General features: G+C 39.2%; 1 protein-coding gene across 1 annotated transcript in view; it reads left to right on the top strand.

Moving 5' to 3' along the window:
* Positions 1-23,743, top strand: part of Itprid1 (ITPR interacting domain containing 1) — a 96,743-nt gene that overhangs the window by 18,311 nt on the left and 54,689 nt on the right. Inside the window, exons 6-8 of the mRNA XM_038320749.1 lie at positions 1,630-1,832; positions 7,357-7,913; positions 12,005-12,062. Of these exons, the coding sequence (XP_038176677.1) occupies positions 1,630-1,832; positions 7,357-7,913; positions 12,005-12,062 (818 nt within the window). The remainder of the gene's footprint in view (positions 1-1,629; positions 1,833-7,356; positions 7,914-12,004; positions 12,063-23,743) is intronic.

The raw sequence follows: 23,743 nt of genomic DNA, 5'->3' as shown, positions 1-23,743 counted from the left end.
TGGAAAGGAAGTTAAGTATGTATCACGAGAAAATACTCAATGCATGATTAGACCATGCACTTGCTGGAATTTCATTCATTCATTGACAAAACAAGGAAGATGTATACAGACTGCAGCTCTGCCTGTTAGAACAATCACTGTCATATTTTAAGGAAAAACCACAAGCTGCCCCAAAGCAAGCCAAGCAGGTAAAATTTACAAATTGTGTATATGCCCAGAGAGAAAAGGAAACTTACAGATTTAGTAGATTGAGGGTAAGGACTAAGGACAAAGATTTATACGCAGTATTTCCCTCTACAAAAGGTGAATTCACTTTGCTTATTTCTTGTGCAATTAAAGATGTTACAAGTTAATGATATTTTCATAATGATCCAATGTTTAATGACAAGTCAACCAATAATCATACTGGTGGCCATAACACTGTACCCTTTGGAAGTCAGTCCCTTGCTTACTGTGTGTCATGGGTGCCTAGACTCAGAACTTACAACACCACAGAGGTTCAAAAAAGATTGGTAAAAAAATGGACTGAATAAAGATTTATGCAGTGAGATCAATGGATAATGAATTAAAATTTCATGTAAAATTTAGGATTCTCTCCAAACTAATTTCTCATTTGGATCTTCTTTACACCAATTTGTCCATGGCATACCATGACTGGTTGTCACTGCAGCTTTCCAGATCATTGAATGATTAAGGTATCCCAGCCAAGCCATTTAGACCCCTCAGTGAGGGTTCCTAGCTTGCCTTTTCTTCCTTGATTGGGTAAGAAGGAAAATCGGCAAATCTGCGAGTGTCATCAGAAATTACAAAAGTGATACTGATGGTGTCAGGGACGAGCTCTTGCCCCTGAGATTGAAGATGATCTGCAGTGTCTCAATAAACTCATGAGAGTAGCCTGGGAAGACAAGACCTTCCTGAAGAGGCAAGAAAACCTGCTGAAACTTCGCGAGGGATTTCCGTTCCCACGGAGTCAATGGCACGTGAAGTTCAAACACCAGAATGTTCTTAGGGAGAAGTGAGTTGGTATACATAAAATTCCTAGATAACTGACTCTTAATTTCAGTGCCAGTACAGACTAGAACATTTTGACAAAGGGATTTCTTTTTTCTCAGCCAAGTCAAAACAAAATACAAGCAGGCAAACAATAAACACCACAGCCTATTCTAATCCTGCCTCGGGGCTTTAAGGTATTATTTGGAAACATTGACCCCATAGTGTGCATTCAGTGATATCCTTGATAGATTCTTCTAGGAGTTTCCATTCCCAGTTTTTTTTGGTTGCCAGTTTCTGTTTGCTCTTTGGTGATCAGCTACTGTTCTGAGGTGATTGTCAATGTATGACTTCCACTCCTCAGTCTTCCTGCCCTGTCCCACTTACCATTTGCCCAGTGGGAAAGGAAAGCCAGATGGATAAACTCACGGTTTTGTTTGTAAAGCACAGGCAAGTGTCCCTGGGTGGGTGACCGACTGTCCTTTAAATGAGCTGTGCGAGTTCTAGTGAGTTTACCTTCTGTTTGTCTGATCAAGATCTTCTTTCACTCAAATTCTGGAAGACTGGGTGAGTAGGAAAAAAATGACTTGAGGATAAATGGACTCTTATAGATAAAGTTATTCTTATTTTTTATCTCAGCATTCCTGAATGGTTGGAATTTTGGGAAAAAGACCCTGTGGAGATTCTCTTGGATCTGGGCTTTGGTGCTGATGAGCCAGATATATGCACACAAATCCCAGCCAGATTCCTTGGGTGCAGCTCAGTAGCCAGAGGAATCAACATCCGTGTTTTTCTTGAAGCACAGAAGCAGAGGATGGACTTCGAGAATCCTGACTTGTATGGTAAGTAGGAGCCTGTGGCACTGCATCTCAGTCCCTGGCATGGAGGACTGGGGAAAGCCACAGTAATTGACAGGATAGGCTTGCTGGCTGTATGTGATCCCTCAAAACCCCCGATGGCTTAAAACAGAAAAAAAAATTGACATCTTGATCTCTCTTTATGTCTGCCATGATTTGGGATGTATATTTAGAAGGAAGCCTGATGTGCTCCAGTGTCACTGGAGGACCTGCCTTGCCTCTTCTCTAATCTGGACCATCACTAGCTGTAATGACAGGGGAAAGATGGGAAGGGCAAAGTATACTCAACGCAGGTCTACTCAGATGTCATTGGCCCAAACAAGTCACAAACTCCAAGGCAGTGGAATGTGCAATCCTGGGTAAGCCCAAAGGTAACACACTCTCACCAGCAATCCACCACACCCCAAGAGAGAGACCAGCCTGTTCACTGTGAAGCCGTAGGTGAAACCTTCTTCTCCACTAGAAGCTGCTTAGACTTCTACTGTCTATGCCTTGAGATGCAGGTGGTAGCTACTCACCTGTATTATCTGGCCGATGTGTGGTTTACCTGTACTTAGTCCTTATAGACAGTGTGTACTTAGCATGTTTCCCAATCCCATGGACAGTGGAATAACTTTCTCTAAGGTAGCTCAGCAGATCCTCTTGGAGAAGCTGTGCATTAACAAATAAGTTAGGAGAAAGAAACCTTGTAGCTAAACAGTTTATTTACCTGGGGTTGATGGAAAGTACTCAGGCTCCTAGAGGGAATGTGGATAGCATGTTTAAACTCATTTAAATCTGCAACTCCACTTGGGTCAGCAAGGGACACTTCTGTGGAACACATGACAGAGTTTGAGAAAATTTACATGGGGAAATAGCGGTTATCTGATTCTGACATATGTTCTTCTAAATTCACCTGAAGTCAAGTCAGGGAAGGGGAACTATTCTCAATTACTGGGAAAAGAAACTTCTCTTAGATTTCTCAGTTTAGTTTCTCCTCGTCTTCCTCCTCTTCTTCTTTTTCCTCCTCCTCCTTCCCGCCCCCCGAAATGGTTCTCAAAATCTCAGCAGTAAGTTTTATTATGAGTACGTAATCCTGAAGATGTTATGATATACTCTTTTTACTTCAAGAATGAATTACTATGGTGTCCCCTTTTTCCAGAAATGGTTGGAGAGGATCCATGGGTGGGCCTTTTGGTCCTGGTATGGCTGCCTCACTTTCTCCTACATACCAAAAGTACACTTACTTCAATAAAGCCAAGACAGGGTCTCACTATGTAGCTCTGGCTGTCCTAGAACTCCCTATGTAGACCAAACTGACCTCAAGTGCACAGAGATCCGCCTGCCTCTGCCTCTTATGTGCTATATGTAATTAAAGATGTATAGCACCAACCCAGCTCATGATGCTGGTTTATAAGTATGCAGCATAGAAAAATCAAAGGGCTATGATGCTTTCATTCATATTTCAAAGTAAAGACTGCAATGTCAGGCAATTTGCAGTTACATTCCCTAAATGTAGTTTCTGGCAGGACAATGTATATATGTAGCTATGAGAGGGAAGCCGAAGATGCAAAAAAATAGCCCAGAAGTTAGAGATTGCAGCAATATGGAACATCTGCCATGGAAAACCACAGTCAACGGACAGAGCAAGGTGAAAAGAGAAGCCACATCGGCTGGACATAATAAGGCCAGAGCATTCAGTTTTTACTAGACCATTGGAGTTCACAGAATGCTTATCTGCACCCTGGATGGTGGTCATGGAATCGCAGATTTAATGTTTGTCTTGTTGGGTTTCAAACTTGTTTTGATCTCATGCCTTTGCTGTGTGATTATATATCTCCATTTAGAAGGGGACTATTTATTATACTCCAATATGTTTCAGAAGTATATAGCCTACTTTTGATTTTACATATCTTCACTCTTCAGAGGAGACTTTGAACATGTACTTTTGAGCATCTTATTGGTTAAGAGTATAGAAACTCTTGGAGATGGGTTGATGCATTTTTACATGAGTCTTCTATGAGTTTTGCAAAGGCCAGAAGTGGGATGCTCTAGGTGTTTTGGGTAACAAGTTGACAAGGGATGGACTTGTGATGGCTAACTTGACTATACTGAGAAACAAGAACTCAGTAAAGCACACTTCTGGGTAATGTTTCCAGAGAGGATCAACTATAAAAGCGGTGGAGGGGACTCTGTTGAATGTGAGTAGCACCATCCCACAGTCTTGGTGCTTGAATAGAATACAGACAGCAAAGTAACTTCCAAATATTTGTGTTTATGTTCAAAGATAAATGTTAGTCTCATCCTTCGAGAAACCTTGCTTTCCAGAGAGTGTTAGTGAATACAGAAAGACTCTTAGCTGCACAAAGTGCTGAAACTAACTGATTAGTCCTTATAACACTTATATAACATCCTCTTTAAAGTTCTTAGAATATTACTGAAGAGAGTATGGAAATATTTTAATAGCAGAAAAATTGGGTGAGAGCCTGCAAAATGCCGACTTTTGAACAATGCAGGGTCGTTATAACTTTGAACTCATAACTGCTAAAGATGCTTGCTCTGGTCTGCATAAGAAATGACCCAGCAACACTCAGCTATAGATGGGCAGGGGGACCCAGAGGACCTCAGCCTTCACTGCTAACTCTTTACTACTGATAAATTCAGGAAGAGAGGAAGTAATTACCTTCAGATGGATACCCACTGCGACTCCTCCCCGCTGCATTCAAGGCTCACATAGACGGTACTAGTTAATCTAAGCAAAGCAAGAGTGATGGGTCTGGGGAAGGGACCGGTGGAGGTGGGCCAAGGGAGAGGCGACAGGAGTGAGAAAAAGATAAAAGAGGGGAGAAGGGAGTAACCAGAATACAGGGGGAGAACGTACCCAAATTACATTAAATATACTATTTGATGGGAAAGTAAAAGAGGTAAATTAATTTTTAAAGTATGGAAAAAACGAAATCCCACTAACTCGTATATTCCCTCCCCTGCCTTTATTGCCTGTGACAAGCTAGGTTGTCATACTCTGCAAACCATCCTCACTATGATCTACTGAATCCTTTGAAAACGTGAATAAAAATTAAACACATCTCCTCTTTCTCCTTCAAGTTTGTCTCTCGAGTATTTGGTCATAGTAGTAAGAAAATATGACTAAAGGAGCATCTTTGCCCAGTTATGTGGGTGTTTACCATCGTCGAGTCATGTAATCTTTAGGTTACCATCAGGGTTTTGATAAAGCTGTACTACAAAATAAAATCCTTGCTTCTTCCTCATCATGGTTTTATTATATCAATACACCAAAATAAAAAAATAATTTACTCTGCTTTACAAACTGACATCATATGCCTAAATTGTCTCATACTTCTTGAGGTCCCTCTCTAATGCTAATTTAGCCAACACTTTCATATATTGCTGGATTATTAAAATATTGCAGCCATATTATGAACAAAGACTAAGAAGCTGGGAACATCTTAAGTATGAAAACCAATGGCATTCCTCATTAATTACTATTTGTTTCTTGAAAGATTGAAAACTGCATACTCCTTTTTAATAACCTTTTAAAATTTTAAACATAATTCCTTCTTAATTCTTTAGAAATTTCACATCATGCACCCCAATCCTGCTCACCTCCCGGTCCCTCCATATACACTCCTTACCTCTGCTGTATGTGCCCCTCCCAAAAATTAATTTAAAACAAAACAAACAAAATACCCCACCATGGTCCTCCATATTTCCAATACCTCATCATTTATCCTAGTGGCATCAGGAGATGTGAATGTGTCACTCAGTATGTTTATTGCGATGATCCATTGATCAGTCCAAGGCCTCCAGTTTCTGATACACCATCACCACTGGGTGATGTTTCACTGGGTTCTCATTGAAACTCCTCTTAGATATCCTGTTTTTCCCTGAGTTATGGAGACCTTGAGGTTATCAATGAACAGGTCCAGTCCCTTGGTGCACTTCAGCACATCATAGATGGGGTACCTATTAGGGTAGGCCAACTCAAGGATATGGGTCTGGGCTACTGGGAACCCCCACAGGCAAGGGGCAGAGTCAGTTCTCCTGGAGCCATGCCATCAGGGCCAGCTCTCCTACACATGTGGTGAGGGATGGGGCCATATCTCCAGGGTGCTGGGGTCAGTTCTCCCATGTAGCAGCTGATGCAGAGTCCAGCCAGGGACAGGGGCAGCTATTCTGGGCCAGTGAGGGACAGGATTGTCTCAGCACAGCCTCAGATTCCAACATCCATGGTTCTTATGACCCCTGTGGTAACACAAGCTATGGACATCGGTGCAGACTCTGGCTGCTGTTGGACAATGGACCCAGACATGGTCAATGGCAGCAGCCCAGTCCCAGCCCTGTGTGGTTATATAGGCCACTCGGATTGTCATGACCCCTTATGGCAGCAAGGCCCTTGGACACCAACATGGATACAGGTGTCAGCCCAGATTCCTGGGATTGGCATTGCCTTTGATAATATCAGGAGCCACGGACATCAACACAGACCTATATTGCCTATTCACACATCTGTTTTGCTGAATAGCACAGCTACATGTATAGATAGCTACAGTCATCAGAGTTAGAATATGAAAACTTGAACATTTACTATGTTTGGCACAGAGCTAAGCACTGCCACTGCGTGTGTACTAGCTCAAGCACGGTGGGGCTAGACTTTCAGTGACGGATGTTTTTAGAACCAAGCCTCTGATTCCATATGCTATCCCATATGTGGGGGATGGAGATGATGGACACGACGGTGAGACAGCTAGTGTATGAAGCTGTGGGAAGCATACTTGGACAGCTTCATGCTGGAATCCTGGGTTAGCGTTAGGATGTGTTTTATCTTTTGCAGCAGTACAGATGGACATTGGGACTTGGTCCATTAGGAAAGCACTCTCTCACTCAGCTACATCCTCAGGCTTGAGATTATCTCCTGACATTTATTGATTGCTACACATAAACATAGAGTCACATAGCTCTAGGTTTTTTTATGAATTAACATATAAAAACATATATATATGTATATATATATATATATATATATATATATATACCCACAAAGTTATGCACATCCAAGCAACTAAATGGAAAAGATATCAGCCTCCCTTGTGAAGCAGTGACTTCTCATTAGGCAGAGGTCTCATTTTCAGAGAGTGTGGCGTTGCTGGGGAAAACAGAGTTTTAACAGTTTAAAGTCTTAGTTTTCTCAGTTAATCACATTATCCTTTCTTTAAGTTCCTATTCCTTCTTTCATTTTAATTCACTTACTGTGTATATGCCTGTGTACATGCCTGAATACCATAACACACATGTGGAGGACAGAGGACAGCATGTAGAAGTTGGGTTTCTCCTTTACCGCGTGGATTCCAGGGATCAAACTAAAATCCTTGGGACTAGCTGCACATGACTTTGCCTGCTGAGCCATCTCACTAGATCCACTGTTTTGTCCTTATTATATAATTTACTGCTTTATAGTAGTATCATAGAGAAAAAAACTATCCTAAAATTTCTATGTTCCTGTGTCCTTCAGGCAGGTTCCGACAGTTGGAAATCCTGGATCATGTGACCAATGCTTTCTCATCTTTGCTGAATGATGTTAACACCACCCAGAGCCAAGATGAAGAGAAAGTTGGAAGAGAGGGTGTGCAAAACCCCACATCGAGTGGAGTTAAAGAGCATCGGAGAAGAATGAGTCAACTTTTAAAGAGAACTTCAAGACAGACCATCAGGAGAGATGGCAACCCAGCACTGTCAGAATCATTCAAGACAGAAGACAGGATTTCTACTCTGCCCACAAAGCCGTGGGAGTCTAGGCTGGGGCTACAATTGGCTTCCACTAGCCATGATGGAGGTCACGTGCCTTCTTCAACAGAACATGGTTCTGCCCAAGTCTGCAATGACTTGTCCCCTTGTCTCCCTCCACATGGTCTTCTGGACAAGCAGTTGGCAAAACAGTCTCCTCATACCAGAGTGCCTGAGGGGGCAGTTAGGAGGAAAATTTGGAAGGAGAAATGGATTCCCATGGACAAGCTCAAGAATTTGTCTCACGTCGTGAGTAAAGGAGTCGACTCCTTTGAAATGGAGGAGGTGAGCGCTGCGTCTACTGCTCGGTTTCCGTTTGGAAATGGCCTAGGCCACCATACATTTTTGCCTTCTTACCCACATTGATTCACTTGACACCTCAGTCTTTTGCTACTTTATCTTACAGTTTCAAATTCAATTTAGACTGAGACGCTTATAGTTACTGTAATTGCTTCAGACAGAACTAAATTGGTACGAAACCAACCTTCTATTGTCTTAGTTATTTTTTTTATTGCTGTGGTAAGATACCATGACCAAGGCAACTTTTAAGGAGTAGAGCTTATTTAGAGGCTTGTATTACAGATGGCAAGCCCATGATCATGGAGTGGAGCATGCCAGTAGGTAGGTGGGCATGTAAGCCTCCCTGATCCACAAGTCCTATGCAGAGAGAGCTAACTGGCAATGGCATAGACTTTTGCAACTTCAAAACCTGTCTCTACTGACATCCCTCCTCCAACAAAGCCTCAACTCCTAACCCTTCTCAAACAGTTTAAACAACTGGGGACCAAACATTCAAACAAAGGAGCCTATGAGGTCATTCTCAATCACCACACCTATTAATTTTTTTTAATTCTACATCTAAGAGTTATTTCTTACTTTGCTCTCACTCTATTTTTTATTAAGTATCTCTGTGTAATTTTTAATCTACTTTCTATCTTTTTTTTAAAGTTCATCTTCTTTAAGGGGTCAGTTCAATTACTCCCACTCAGTGGCAGTTGTCCCAACAATTTTCCCTCTGTGTTCTCAGAGCCCCAGGATGAGTCCTTGAGAAAGGGGTGCACGTGTCGGTTGCCTCTGCCCTGCTGAACTCTTGGCACTCTAAAGACCAAAAGAAGAGTCAGGACATACTTGATAAAATGTGTCATGCAACAATCTTAGTAAAGCACTAAAAGCTCAGGGTCTGCCTTGAAACTGGGGATTTAGATTTTTTTATTGACTTGCTTTAGAGTTCACAAATCAGGAGAGACACTGATTTACCTGAATTCTCTACTTCTTCATTCTTAATTTTTCTCACTCACAGTAATCTGTGCTCTTTTTTATTATATCTCCTATTGTATTTAGTTGATAAAAAATGTATACATAAATATGTTTATTTCCTCTTACCTCTGTATTCATAATGGAAACTAGGATGGGCCATAAGCTTATTGATAACTGTTAATATAGTTAGAAAGTAATAAGGAAGGATGCTTTGCAAGCCCCTGTATATCTGAATTGCTCTAAGTAGACTGGGGGAATTGATTTAGTTTATAAATCGTGAGATGGAAGCTGTCTCTCTGCTGAGCCATCAGAACCATCATGTGCCAGGCACAGCCACCAGCATAGAGTATGTAACAGAATATGCTTTGAAAGGAGAGGTAACAGGGACAGGCACGCAAAGCAGTGCCGGGGAGAAACAGGGGCAGTCCGTAGATAGGCCTTTATATCATTCTACAAATGCATTTTATGAAGTCAAAGAAGCCACAAACGGTGAACTTAGGGAGAGTAAAGCTTTGAAAGAAAACGAGGTTTTACTCAGGGGAGGATACCTATAGTAACCCTCTGCCCCCGAAAGATGTGAATGTTTCATTACATATATAGCTGCCAAAGACCCTAGTATCTACATAAGTACATATTTATGTATGCATGCATACACATGACTTATAGAAATCCCTACAGGGATTTCTTTACAAGATTAAAACACCACTTTTCATACCACATCATTTTTGCCAATTTATAACACTTTAGCAATGATCTGTTTTCTTCTAGTTTGGCAATTTTATGCATTATTGTATGTTTAATTTAATATTATAAGGCAAATGTATACTTATAAGGATTACTTGAACAGTAAAATAATAGTTTTGTTAAGTATTTCCCGAGTTAAATATCATTAAAGTATTCTATATTAGTCCAAAATGGTTTCCATAGAAAACTAGAATATTGGTGGAAGGAGAGAATTGACCCCTGAAGTTTTTCCCCCATAAATGAAATGTTGACACACACACACACACACACACACACACACAATGGATGTAAAAAAAGGAAACTAGAATATTATGTAGACTTTCATAACCAACTTCAACAATTTTTTGTTCATGTGCAATACTTCATATGTACATAATGCAGAAATAACCCTAAAAGAATAGAAAAGAAACTCACCCCTTAAAACAAAACAAAAAAGTTTTTGTAAAATATTATATTAACACTGGGGAAAGTACTTATTTCACTCAGTGCCATAAGAATGAGTAAAGAAAGAACCATTGGATTCAGCACACTAAATGGGAACCAATGTTGGGTTTAATGTCTATTTTTGAATGGCAAATCTAAAAATTCAATTATAAAAAATAAAAATATGTGTGAAATTGACAGGTTTCTGAGGCATTTAAATGATAGTCAATATGCATAAATAATTGGCCAGCAGAATTTTAACTTTGGTTGGCCAAATTTCCATTATGGCCAGTCTATCATGCTTCCCTCCAGGCCTGTTGAATGTTGCTTTTGGCCATATTTGGCTTGAATCTCCAAATTATAATTCCAACAAAAGTTATACATAGATTTCTAATGCAAAGAGCAACACATTTTATGTTTAATTCTACTAAGAAGATTTCCCTCTAAAGTTATCAAGAATAGTAAATGAACGTAATACTTGTGAAACCCATGCAGGTATGTTATATGACATACGTGCCTTTATGGTCACGATCAATGGTCTGCCCTGTTCCTTTTTTTCATGAATGAACCCTGTATCACAGAAAACACATGTGAGGCCAAAGGTATTATTGTCATTTGGTGTAAGATGAGCGGCAGGCTGAGTTCCCTCTATCCTGCTCTGCTCGGCTAGCTTTACACCCCAGAATAATTACACGGAAACTGTACTCTTTTAAACACTGCCTGGCCCATTAGTTTCAGCCTTTTACTGGCTAACTCTCACATCTTGACTAACCCATTTTTACTAATGTGTGTAGCACCACACATTACCGGGAGGATCTTAGCCTACATCTGTCTTGGGTTAGAGAATCATGGCAACTGCCTCATTGCCTTCTTCCCGGCATTCTGTTCGGTCTATTCCGTCTACCTAATTTTCTGTCCTATCAGTGGGCCAAGGCAGTTCCTTTATTAACCAACGAAAGCAACATTGACAGATGACCCTCCTCCATCAATTTGGCATCTTCATTCAGTGAAGACTGCATCGCATCTTTATCCAATTTTTACTGATTTTTAAAACGAATATCTTTGTATCTGGTAGAAAGCTCAGGAATATACTTGGCATTTGTTTTAAATTAAATTTATTTTTGAAGTACCCTTTTCTTCCATTATCATTTTCTAATTGAAAAAAAAATGTGTTCTGCATTGTACTAAGTGGATTTTTCATCATGATAATGATGTGGGAAGAGAACAAGAACTTTCTCATTACATATAAAGATGCACATTGGTTTGAGCTACCAAAACCAGTAGAAGAGATGCTGGTAAGTTTGTCTAATCAATTCAGAGTATAAGATACCAAATTCCCAAATGAAAACTTTTGACTTCATAGCTATATCCAGAAAAAGCTTGCGAAACATAAACCCTACAAAGAAACACTCCAAAATGTTGCCATTAACTGTTTTCACCTTTCAATGAATTCTAATAGTTTCTGCTCTGTTTTACCAATAGCTTTATTATCATTTGTAGACTATTATCTATGAACTTGCAAAATATTTCAAACATAAGTTCTGCTCTCTTAATTTAGAAATAAATTGTATGTATGTTTGTGTGTGTGTGTGTGTGTGTGTAAGCGCTATGCAGCTGCTTGATTATCGCATACCAAGCCATAATTAGCTAGCTTTTTCACACACATTAAATATTCTCAGTCTCAACAGAAATTTCTAATGCACAAATTCCATAAAGAAGCCTTGATCCTCCCACCCAGGCATGATCCACCCCTTCCCTGAGCTCTTTTAATCCTTTGATTCTTTCTTGTGGACGTCTCATGCCAAGTCCTCCCAGAAGTCTATCACCTAGGAGTTCGCCACTCATGCTTGTCCCTCTATGTGGTTATATGGGTAACCACTGTTTATTAATTAAATAAACTGAATTTGTTATGAAAATATTGCTAGTAAAATCAATGTATTTTGACATCTTAGGTCCAAAGCTTTGATGAAGACACTGGCAACCCTCTTAACCTGATTTCAGGAATTGCAGGTAAGTTCCAATAAGGGATATGAATGACTTCATCAATGATCGTTGAGAGGAAATGAAATTGCCAGTACTTTAGTACAGTTAAAATACATGCAGATTCATTATCTCCATGAGAGTCTTATACATTTCTGTACTGTCTGAGTTGTAAATTTTAAAATACTTCTCAGGAAATATTCACTATCCCTGTGGCTATTGTGCGTGGCTTGTCAAGCTGTATCTACCTGAGCTATGTGTAATAGTATGAGCTTAACATCAAAGACTGAGTGGGCGATTTCCTCCTCCTTCTGCTTGGTCTGAGACACTGCACAAGTCATGCTATTACACAGGCGTCAGGTTTTCCATAAACAATGAAAAGAGTAAATGCAATTAATTTTTAAATCTCCTACCAACTCTTGTACTTTAAATTTTGTATGACCCCATTTCAAACTCTCAGGGGACAGAAATTGCCAGCACGCAGCCTTCCCGGTCTCTTCTTGGGATGATGCTCCACATTCTAGACTAGAGAGTAAGTAAGCCCTGCTTTGTTCCTGCTTCTTATCCCCCTAGTCACAGCTCTCACAGCTGCCATGATCCTTCAGTGGAGCTGGAAGCAGGCAGAGATTAGTCAAGCAAAATAGAACAGATGAAGCCAGTGTGTTTCCTGGAAGAAAATATGCAAATTTTAAATTTAATTTAGTGTGGTGTCAAACACATCTTTTCCATTACAAAGTGTATGTATGGGTCTCATTTTGCTAAATGCTGTTTAGAAATTATGCATTAGTAATTATAGGGTCCTGCTGATTACATAAATTGTTATCCTGCTCTTCAAGTAATTACCACATAACCTGCATTGAGGTTTATAAGACAAAAATAAGCATCTGTTTTCCATCTAATTGAATGCTTCTCAATGAAGCTGGAGGTCCCCTTGTCAATAGGAACTGCCTTCCTTGACATTCAATTAGGAGGTCTACTGTTATCACATAAGCCATCCCAATTATTCCAAAAAGATTATGTGGGAAGTCGGACAAAACGAGAGGCTGAAAGGAGAGAAGTGATAGTTTGCCTAATAAGAAAAATCTGGACAGGCTGGATTTTCCTTTATTTTTAATCTTTTTTTTCTTCAAAAATAGTGTTGGTGCCAAACTGTGGTAGCACATGTCTGTAATCCCAGCACACAGGAGGCTGAAGCAGGAGGATGATAAATTTGAGACTAGCCCGAGATACCCTGTCTCAAAACAACTGAATAAGAATAGTACTGAAATCAAAGAGTAAAATTAATTGAGTTAATGAAGCAAGAAGATTATCCTTTATCACTTTGAAATATATGTACATATATTCACACAATTTTTAAATGCAAAATTCCCAAGATTACTTCATCTAAATTAATACATGAGTTTTTTCATGGCCAGTTGACCATAGCTGTATAGTATTAAGACACTTGTTGCTGATTTTTAATCCCTTGGGTGCTTGCTGGATGTTGGGTTGTCTGGGTTCTGAGAACCCAGCCTCATGCTGCATAGAGATGCCTCATTTGGGCATCCTGGTTGATGGCCCCAAATGAACATCCATATGAATGAACCATCCTGTATGCCTGGCCTAGGCAACTTTTGAGCTGACTCTAGCCCAGAATCAGGTGGCAACCATATTGCCAAGCAAGCCAGTCTTCAAAACAATGGAAAGCAATTGTTTAAGGTCATAATTACACATATATGATTGATAATCGCATAAACCATTAACACTCTGTTGCTTCTATACAATGACAAAATTCTGAATATTAGCAAAAAGTAGAACTGTTTTCAAGCATGAATTTGAGCAAGGTGACTTGTTAGAGGTGATGGAGAGCAAAGTTGTAAACATTGTATCTTTGCTTAACCTCTCAAAAGCTATCACTGGAATGACAAGGTAATATAAGGAAAGGAAAACATATGCCTGCTTTTTCAAATGGGGAATATCCATCTCTATAGTTTTGAAGCCATGGGGGTTCAGGTTCTGTATGAGAGAAGGAATGTGAGAGGAGCTGTGTGGATGATTCTAAATGAAGAATGTATCAAGGGATTAAAGAAAATAGCTTACTAAAACAGTACAATACGTCAACGTCACATAACTCTTAGACTGATCAGGACACACATTTCCTGGCAGTTTAGAAAATAAACAAACATGGGAAAATACCACAAGATTTGGCTCTTTAAAATCTTGTTATTTAGAAGAAATATCTGCCATTAAAAGATTGACTACAAGGAAACATTCAAAAATGACTGGAGGTGACTTGCATGAAATGTGTGAGGGAAATCCATGCCCTGGGAAGACAGTTCTCCTGGGGTGAAATTCTATTCCGACCTAGCATGCAAGGTCTGATTCTATGTCTGATGACAGGCTGCTTTCCCAGAAATAACTGCAATTTCCAACATGTATCTAAAAGTTCTACCTAAAGACCCTGAAAATATAATGTGGGCAGGCAAAGAGTTGAGGGTTTTAGTGATTGAGAGAGAAGAATGAAAGCTGGGCAGGTTCTTCAAGGAAAGCACAATCCTTCTCCTGTCTGAGGTGACGTCACTTGGCGCCCTTCCAAAACTCAACCGAAAAGTTGTGCTGTAAGCCAAAAAAAAAAAAAAAAAAAAAAAAATTCAGAAGACACAGAGTGGGAGAAAGACAGAAGGATTCAGAAGAGAAAGGAAGTACAGCCCCCAAAAGGAGATGACCAGACTTGGAAATCACCAAATTCTAGGTATGAAATATGCCCAAAGCACTGTTCAGTATTTGAACTAAATATACATTATAAAGACCAAGAAATAGCAAAGATTGAAAGAAGTTTTAAAAACAGAATTCCATTTGGGGCAATAGACGAATTTTCCATAAAGTCTCCTTGCATCCTAAGACAGTAACCATTCTCAGTGTCTAGGCACAGTAAAACTCATTAAACATATGAAGAAATTGGGATGTAATGCTTACACACACATGCTCAAAGAGACACAGAAAAAAATAGGAAAACAAAGACAAGGGATTTTTCATCAGAAATTATGGGGATCACCAGACAATACTCATAAGTCAGAATCTGCTTGTAGAGTAGAGCCATGGAAGACGATAATAAAGACATCTACAAACCACAATACTAAAATACTAAATATGTATACATACATATATATACATATATAATTTATGTCAAAGAGGATATGAAAGTCAGTAAGTGGACTCGTAAGAATACATGAAATGGCAGAATAGGCAAATTTGGATGAATTGTGAAAAGTTAAAGACATAAAACCATAAAAATAGAAGTACAGAAAAATACTAGTAGTAAAAAAAAAATAAAATACACTTTTAAAAATATACAATGAAAAGCACTTAATCACAGAGTGAATAACTCAGAAAATTACTGAAAATTAGAAGATGTGTAGAAAAATTATCTAAATTTATGGTTAAAGACAAAGAAATTATTTAATAAAAGAAACACCAGTTAGATGGAGCTAGGAAATGCTAAGTGGATTTAACAGATAGTTAGAGTTAGAATCTTCCTATTTCTGCTTTGGCTAGGATTCTGAAAAATTATATCAGATACAAAGCCATTAGTAACAGATAAGTAGATGGACAGATACGTGATAGACAGACAGACAGACAGACAGACAGAGATACATGATAGACAGGATGCTACATACAGCTTTCCTAAAGAAATTGTAGGAACCAGTTTCCCCCTCCTGAGCCTTCCAGCTCACCATGGTTATAAACAAGGAAGAAGTTGTAGAAAGAAGGAGAGAAAGCAAGGGCGGTGGGTGGGGAGATGTTGCCCGCGAGCCCCAGGAGCCTGAGTGCGAGCCCTGGGAGCCTGAGTGCGAGCCCTGGGAGCCTGAGTGCTGCCTATCTGACTATGGTTAGGAGATGGCTCCCATGGAGGAACACCAACAGAGTGGAGAAAAAAAAATGTGGCTCCAGGTAGAGAAGTCAACTGAGCAGGAGAAGGGCTGATTGCTGAATTTGACCATATTTTCCCAGATTTCATCTCTGCAATTAAGGGATATCCTATACTTGATAACTGACCTTAGTTTGACAGGGGCTTTTTATTTCTTTCTCAGTGGTTTCAAATCGATGGTCTCTGATATTTGGTGACAACTGGCATAGATAAAATGTAATGTCATCTACTAAGCTATTATCTCTGCAGTGTGTGGTGTTTACACAGTCAGATAAACACCGGCTATTGGTTTTATGCTTTGAAAACTGGCTAATCGACGTCCAGGGAGACAAATCTGGAATGCTAACAAATTGGAATAATGGCTGAAATGAACGTTTTGATTTGGAAAGTTGAAAGACAAAGTGGAAGGAATACTTTATTTCAAAGCAAAATGGAACAAACAAACAAACAAAAGCCAGATGGTGTATTCAAATTGGGGAACTGAGGAGTAGTTTTCGCAAAACTATTGGCCAGTTTGATAGAAACCGATATATCGATGCGAATTCTAGATTAGAAGCATCATGCCGACCCTGCTGCTGTCAGGATGGTCAGTTGGGAAGAAGTTGTACCTGGAACCAAGAGTGCATATTTTCATCACCTCAGTACCTGTCTGTGGACAGAGGAAGCTAAGTGGCAGTCCCCCAGCAGGAGGACAGGGGAGACAAGCACTCCAAGCTTCTGCTCTCCTGATCCTCTCATTTCTAATCACCAAACCTAAGTGGAAGGCACAGACTACGGGCTTTTAGTAGGCTCTGATTTGTTTATGTATATATCTATCATACTTTGGGCAAAATTAGTAGGTATTGGAATAGAAGTTTACCAGGCCCAAGCATATCAGCAAAATTAGAATATGTAATAGCAAAGTAAATTGTATGAAGATAAAGAATTTAGCAAGGCAAAGGTAATCCACAAATTTTTAGAAAGGAATGCACAGAGAAATCAAACATTTTGTTAGTAACACTAGTGGCAAATTGAAAAATAAAAAAACCCATAACTATTATTACTCTATTATTTAGAACAGAAAAGTGTGAGCTGATGATTTTACACCCAGACATAGTTTTTTGATATGAAAAAGCCACCTAAAATCACTTCCAAAACTAGAACACCTCAGCAAGCATCAGTCCCCTCCTCAAAAACAAAGAACTACAGACATACTTGGAAAGGAGAACCCAGGAAGGAAAACCCAGCACCACACCCTAGCAGTGGCAGCTTGGCAATGACTTTCTCCAACATGCTTCTGTGTCTCTGTCTAGAGGGAAACTTTGAGAGCACTGGCAACACAATCCAGCTCAAAGTGCTCTGAAGGAGTAAATAAGGTGATATATATATATATATATATATATATATATATATATATATATATATATATATCTTAGCTGCTGCTCTTTTATTGTTCCTCTTGTTAAAAGTCACTAAGAGGATTCTAGAACAGTTAGGATAGGGTATGGAAGAAACAGACCTAAATAGTAGAGCAGCAAGATGTGCAGTTCCAGTTTCAGTCTGGAAGCAAAGTGCCATGGAAGGACTTGGGAGAGACTGGGAGGCAGCTCCGTCATAAACGCCTGCAGTACAAGCCTGAGGACTTGAGCTCAGAACCCACACTGATACACAAAGCTTGGGCATAGTGGGCTGGGAGCAAGAGATGGTGGATTCCACACTGGTCAACAAGCCTAGCAAAACATGTGAACTCCAGATTCTGGAAGAGACTCTGTGGGGCTGTTTTGCTTTTGTTTTCCCTTTGGGGGCCTACCACCCAGCTCCCAAATAAATACATAGAGACTTATTTTTACTCATGAATGCCTGATCTTAGCTTGGCTAGTTTCTAGCCAGCTTTTCTTAACTTAAATTATTCCATCTACCATTTGCCTCTGGGCTTTTACATTTCTTAATCTATATTCTTTCTTTCCTTCTTACTTTGCCACTGGCTATGTGGCTATGTGGCTGGCCCCTGGTGTACTTGTCTCCTACTTTTTTTCTCCTGTCTTCTCTTCTGGCAACCCTGCCAATCCCTCTCCTGCCTAACTATTGGCCATTCAGCTCTTTACTAGACCAATTAGATGTTTTAGGCAGGCAAACTAATACAGCTTCACAGAGTTAAACAATGTAACATAAAGAATGAAGCACATCTTTGTGTCATTAAACAAACATTCCACAGCACAAAAGACTGCAATACACCTTTAACTAATATTCTGTAACTACTCTCCTTTACTTTGGCTTTCTATTTCTATGATAAAGAACATTATCAAAAGCAACTTGGAGCGGGAAGGGTTGATTTGGCTTACATATTACAGCCCATCATCAGAAACCAAGACAAGAACTCAGGGCAGGAACTGAAATAGACACCGTGGACAAATGCTACTTATTGGCTTGGCGCTCACGACTTGCTCAACCTGCTTTCCTATACAACACAGGGTCACCTGCTCAGAGTTGGCATCACCCTCAGAACGCTGTGTTATCCTACATCAATTATCAATCAAGAAAATGCCTCCAACAGTTCATCTACAGGCCAGTCTGATGGGGGCAAGTGCTCAAAGAGATTTTTTTTCTTCCCAGATGTGCCTAGGTCTATGTAAAGTTAACAAAAAGCAATGAATACAGACTCTGTTTCACAAAATTAAGGCAGAGAGTGATGGGAAAGGGCAAAATCCACCTCTGGCCTTACCTGTATAGCAGCATGTAGATGCATGTATATGTATCCATATGCACATGTTCACACATACACACACACACAATACATGCACACACACCACACTACAGGCACACACACACACACACACACACACTCACCACTGCGTGTACAGATACCACACTATAGATACACACACCACAACACATGCACACACACACCACTGCATGTACACATACCACACTACAAGCACACACACCATACTACATATACACACATATACCATGAGACTAAAATTACAATTATTTTTAGTTTAAATTCCATTTTATTACAACAAACTTAGCATGAAGTTTAGGTGTGAAAATTCGAGAAGGGATGATAGAGAAACAAACACAGAAACTAAGCAATAACTATAATATTAAAATCAAGTGGAGCATATTTCAAGGCAGAAGAAAATATTTAAAACAAAATATTACATTTAAGGTTATTCAAAATTATAAACTCCATTTAAAAATTAACAGTCTTGGGGCTGGAGAGATGGCTTGGCAGTTAAAAGCACTGGTTGTTCTTCCAGAGGACCCAGGTTTGATTCCAAGAACCAACATGGTAGCTAACAACTCCTTCCAGGGGATACTTTCATGGCATTTGTGAACACTGTACACACAAAGTACATAAACATACATGCAGGGAAAACACACACATATATCAAATTAAAATAAACAATGAATTTGCTTTAAAAAGTAGCTCTAGTCTTTTGTTCTGCTATTGGTTAAACAAACTATCAGGAGGGAGGCAAGATACTGATATTACAATTAATTCATTGTACGCACTTAATATAAAAACGTTTATGTGAATATCCTGTTACATTTTTCTTGGAACTTTTTAAAAATCTTCTAACAGTTTAGAAATACAGATTATTCCATTTATTTCTTAGATACAAACACAAGTATAGGTCACTTCTCCACTGACGTTAAATCCAGTAGAGATTGCAACACTTACAAACCTCATATAAACAAAACAAACAGCGTGTAAGGGCTGGGTCCTCCATCCTAGATAAAACTGTTGGCAATATAAATTAAAATTATGAATTCTTATAACATATCAATGATGAAGATATTTTATTGAAATGTAGAGTTATTTTAAAGATATCAAATAACAGCAATTTGATGCAAATTGACAATATGAATTATTTCATTATCAAGTTAGAACTCAGCAAGACTAAAAACATTTGCCTAAAGAATTCACCATTATGTCTTAAACATTGAAGTTAGAAATTAATAAAGGTAAGTTGCAGGCCTGGCGGCACTTATCTTTACATATGGTAAAAGTGCTGCTGCCAAGCCTGATGACCTGAATTTGGTCCCCATACCCAGGTGATAGAAAGAGAGAGCCAGCTCCCCCAAGTTATCCTCTGACTTCCACACACAAACTCCATAGTATATCATACATAAAGAGACAAAGAAGCAAATGATAAAAAATGATAAAACAAAATTGGTAATAAAGAAAGCATAGATAGCCCATATGGTGGTGGCACATGCCTTTAATCCCAGCATTTGGGAGACAGAGGCCTCTGTGAGTTCGAGACCAGCCTGGTCTATAGAGTGAGTAGCAGGACAGGCTCCAAAGCTACATACACAGAGAAACCCTGTCCTGAAAAACAAAACAAACAACAAAACAATACCAGCAAAAAGAAGAAAGCAAGAAAGCAGAGATAAATCATTTGCTAAGTAAAACTCAAATTCAAGCACCAAATTCTTTGTTGTTGTTGTTTTTGATTTTTGAGACAGGGTTTTTCTGTAGCTTTGGATCCTGTCCTGGAACTTGCTCTGTAGACTGTAGACTAGGTTGGCCTCAAACTCACAGAGATCCGCCTGCCTCTGCCTCCCGAGTGCTGGGATTAAAGGCGTGCATCACCACTGGCTGCCCTTTCAAGCACTAAATTCTTTTTTTTTCTGTTTTTATTGATTTTTGTTGAGCTCTACATTTTTCTCTGCACCCCTCCCTACTTCTCCCCTCCCCTTCAACCCTCTCCCAAGGTCCCCGTGCTCCCAATTTACTAAGGAGATTTTGTCTTTGTCTATGTACTAAATTCTTAAAAGAAGAAAATATAAAGTTTTACAACAATGTGTAATAGAAGACAAAACATATAAAGTTGAAGAAAAAACCAACCTGACAAAGAAAGGAAATTATATAACTGGCAAAATCTATTTATAAAGAAACACTAGTGTAATTAAAACCAGAGATAATTGCTATAGACTTTATTCTAGCAAAGTATATGTGTGCTGCATGTTATATCATTTTATATGCATAAAATATGTACCTATGTATAAATGCATATACATAAATGCATCTGCATAAATGTATATACAATTTTACATATTATAAATTTCAAAATATCAGTATTATGTTAACAATATTTATATTTCATAGGGTACAGAGTTAAAATTAGCAGCATAATTTTTAGACTAGGAAATTCAGTATTTTAATTACTTGCAAAGTAGGATCATACACAGCAATGATATTAAACAAGTCAATTTTCCACACAGGTAAGTGTCATAAATAGAATGTGTGCATGTGAATATACAATATATATTAGCCTTAGCCATATTCTTTTGTACTAAATATGTACAAAGTAGAAAAACACAAACATATACAAGGAAAGCATGAACACCCACTTAGAATTCTGTTTAACTTTGCTGGAAAGGCAAAGGTGCTGGAAGTGAGACCACACAGTTAATCCAGGCTTCCTGTACCTGTCATTTTTCTTTTTAAAGGGATATACCTCAGGGGTAAAGCATTCCCCTAGAATGTGCAATGCCTAAGATTTGATCCCTAGCAATTTTGATTAAAAGAAAAAACAACAACAAGCATGAAGTGGTAATTACAGAATCTTAACTTTTGATAGAGCTTTTGGGTGCCTATAAGAATCAAATGTCTGTTGTGTTCTTTTCTGTTCTTTATATGTATTATATCTGAGGATGTTCAAATATTTCACAAAAAAAGATTAACGAGATTTAATAAAAATCAAAGATTTCAGAAGGAATATGTAAGTGGGAAATTTTCAATTCAATTTTAATCTAAAAATAAACTGTAAAATAATTTGAAACAAATGGAGGTATATGTGCCCATGTAATCTGTGTCAAGGAAAATCCATTGACCGGTTTTGATCAGAAACTTTCCACTGTGGCTACATGCTGGCCTGTGTACACTCACTGGCAAGTTACTCTTGGCCACACTGAACAGGTGCAAATTCAGAACTGGCTTTGATATCTGAGAGAATTACTTAAATGGTGAAGCATAAAATGGACTGTGAGAGCACCACTGAGAAAGAGATCTTAAGGGCTTGCCTCGTCACTGCACTGGTTAAAGCATAGCTGAGAATCTAAGCCATCATTACAAAGTCTGTTCCTACAGAAGACGCTCACAATTCCATTAAAATGCACGGATACATAAAAATACTTCTATAGTTGGGTGTGGTATTACTGCCTTGAATATTAGCACCCGGGAAGGAGAGGCAGGGTAATCTCTGTGAATCTGAGATCTTCATTGAGATCTCGGCTATCCAGGGTTCCATAGAGAGAGCCTTCCTCAAGTAAACAGCATCTATCAATTTCCTCAACATACATACAGCTTTGGCTTGAGATAAGCTGCAGTTAACCATATGCTACCTGTGCAATGGGGATTGCTTCCAGCTATACATACTTTCTCTTTCTTTCTTTTGTACTGTGTAATAGATAGATTTAATTTTCAGCAAATATTTAACCCTTACCTCCTAATAAGAATAGATGATTGATGGGTAAATAGATGGATAAGTAAACAGACAAATCTATAGATATGTAAAGATAGACTGACAGATGGATGGGTGGACAGACAGACAGGCAGCCAGACAGCTTCAGTGCTGTTAATGGTGATCCTTGGTGACAGAATGGCATCTGGCTTTTCTTCTTTCACTTGTCTGTGCCTTCTAATTAGTCCAAAACAAAGCCAACAATTATTCAGCAAAGATGAGCTATAAGTGCTGTGTAAAATTAATTATATTTGTGTAATTAGTAAGAATAAATTATTAAGTGCTGGTAGTGCTTTTGCTTCTGATTTAGAAAAGATAAGCTTGAAACTGTTTCTTTTCTATGTTGTCCCTGCATTGAACTTCTCCTCAGTTACCACTCAACACCCTGTTTGGTTTGTCTTCCTGTCTCCATTCCTGCCTCTCCAGTCTGTCTTCTGGTGTTATTTCGGAGTCGCCGGGGCACTAAGCAAATCCACCATTCTCATCTCCAACACAGCTCACTGGCTCTTGCTTCTCCCCCTCCCTTCCCTCCAAGCTAATGGTGCTGCTGTTGGTCTTACCTGGAGAGATTGAAACTGTTTGCTTCTGTTTCTCTCTCTTCTCCTAAACCTCTCCACTTGAGGGTGGAATCCAGTACCTGACTGCACACTGCTTCCCACTCTGGTCAGGTCACATCTGGGCTTAGGTAGAAGCCCGCATCTTAGGTAGAAGAGTGCATCCTAATGCTGCATTTGCTCACCTGTGCTGCAGGGCATCCCGGGCCTCATGCCCACGAGTCAAGGGTTCTACCACTGACCTGCATCCACAGTCCAGAGTTCCCACTGTAATTCGCAACTAGTAAACAATTTTGTGACAATGTGTTTTAGGCAAGAGACAATGGATATAATTCGCTACTAGTGAACTAATTTTGTGACGATGTGTTTTAGGCAGGAGACAATGGATATTCTCAAAATACTGGGATTTTTAGTTCCTAGCAAGGACTTTAGCAAATAATCACTCCTCAGTATTTGTGGATATTAATTCCAGGATTCCCTGGCAGATATCACAGTTCGTGACTACTCAAGCTCCTTATATCCAAAAGAGGAAAGCCAACCCTATTCTCCTAGAACCTGTGAATAGCAACAGAAAGCAGATAATTACTGAATTTTACAGAAAAAAAAACCACATGAGTAACGAAGAGCTGAGGGTTGATGTGAGAACCCTAGTAAGCATCCTCGGAAATTCTTGTGTGTTGTTTTGCAGTCATGGACGGTATGCCCCTTTCCAGGCATTAAGCATGCATTCTCTGAGGTGCATTCAGCCAGCACCTCCCCCAATGGCAGAGGAAGAAAGCAGGATGGGCGTGGCACCAC

Source organism: Arvicola amphibius, chromosome 2 (genome assembly GCF_903992535.2).
Source record: "Arvicola amphibius chromosome 2, mArvAmp1.2, whole genome shotgun sequence".
Classification (NCBI taxonomy): Eukaryota; Metazoa; Chordata; class Mammalia; order Rodentia; family Cricetidae; genus Arvicola; species Arvicola amphibius.
The sequence above is the reverse complement of the archived record's forward strand: the minus strand, read 5'-3'. Positions and strand labels throughout refer to the sequence as shown.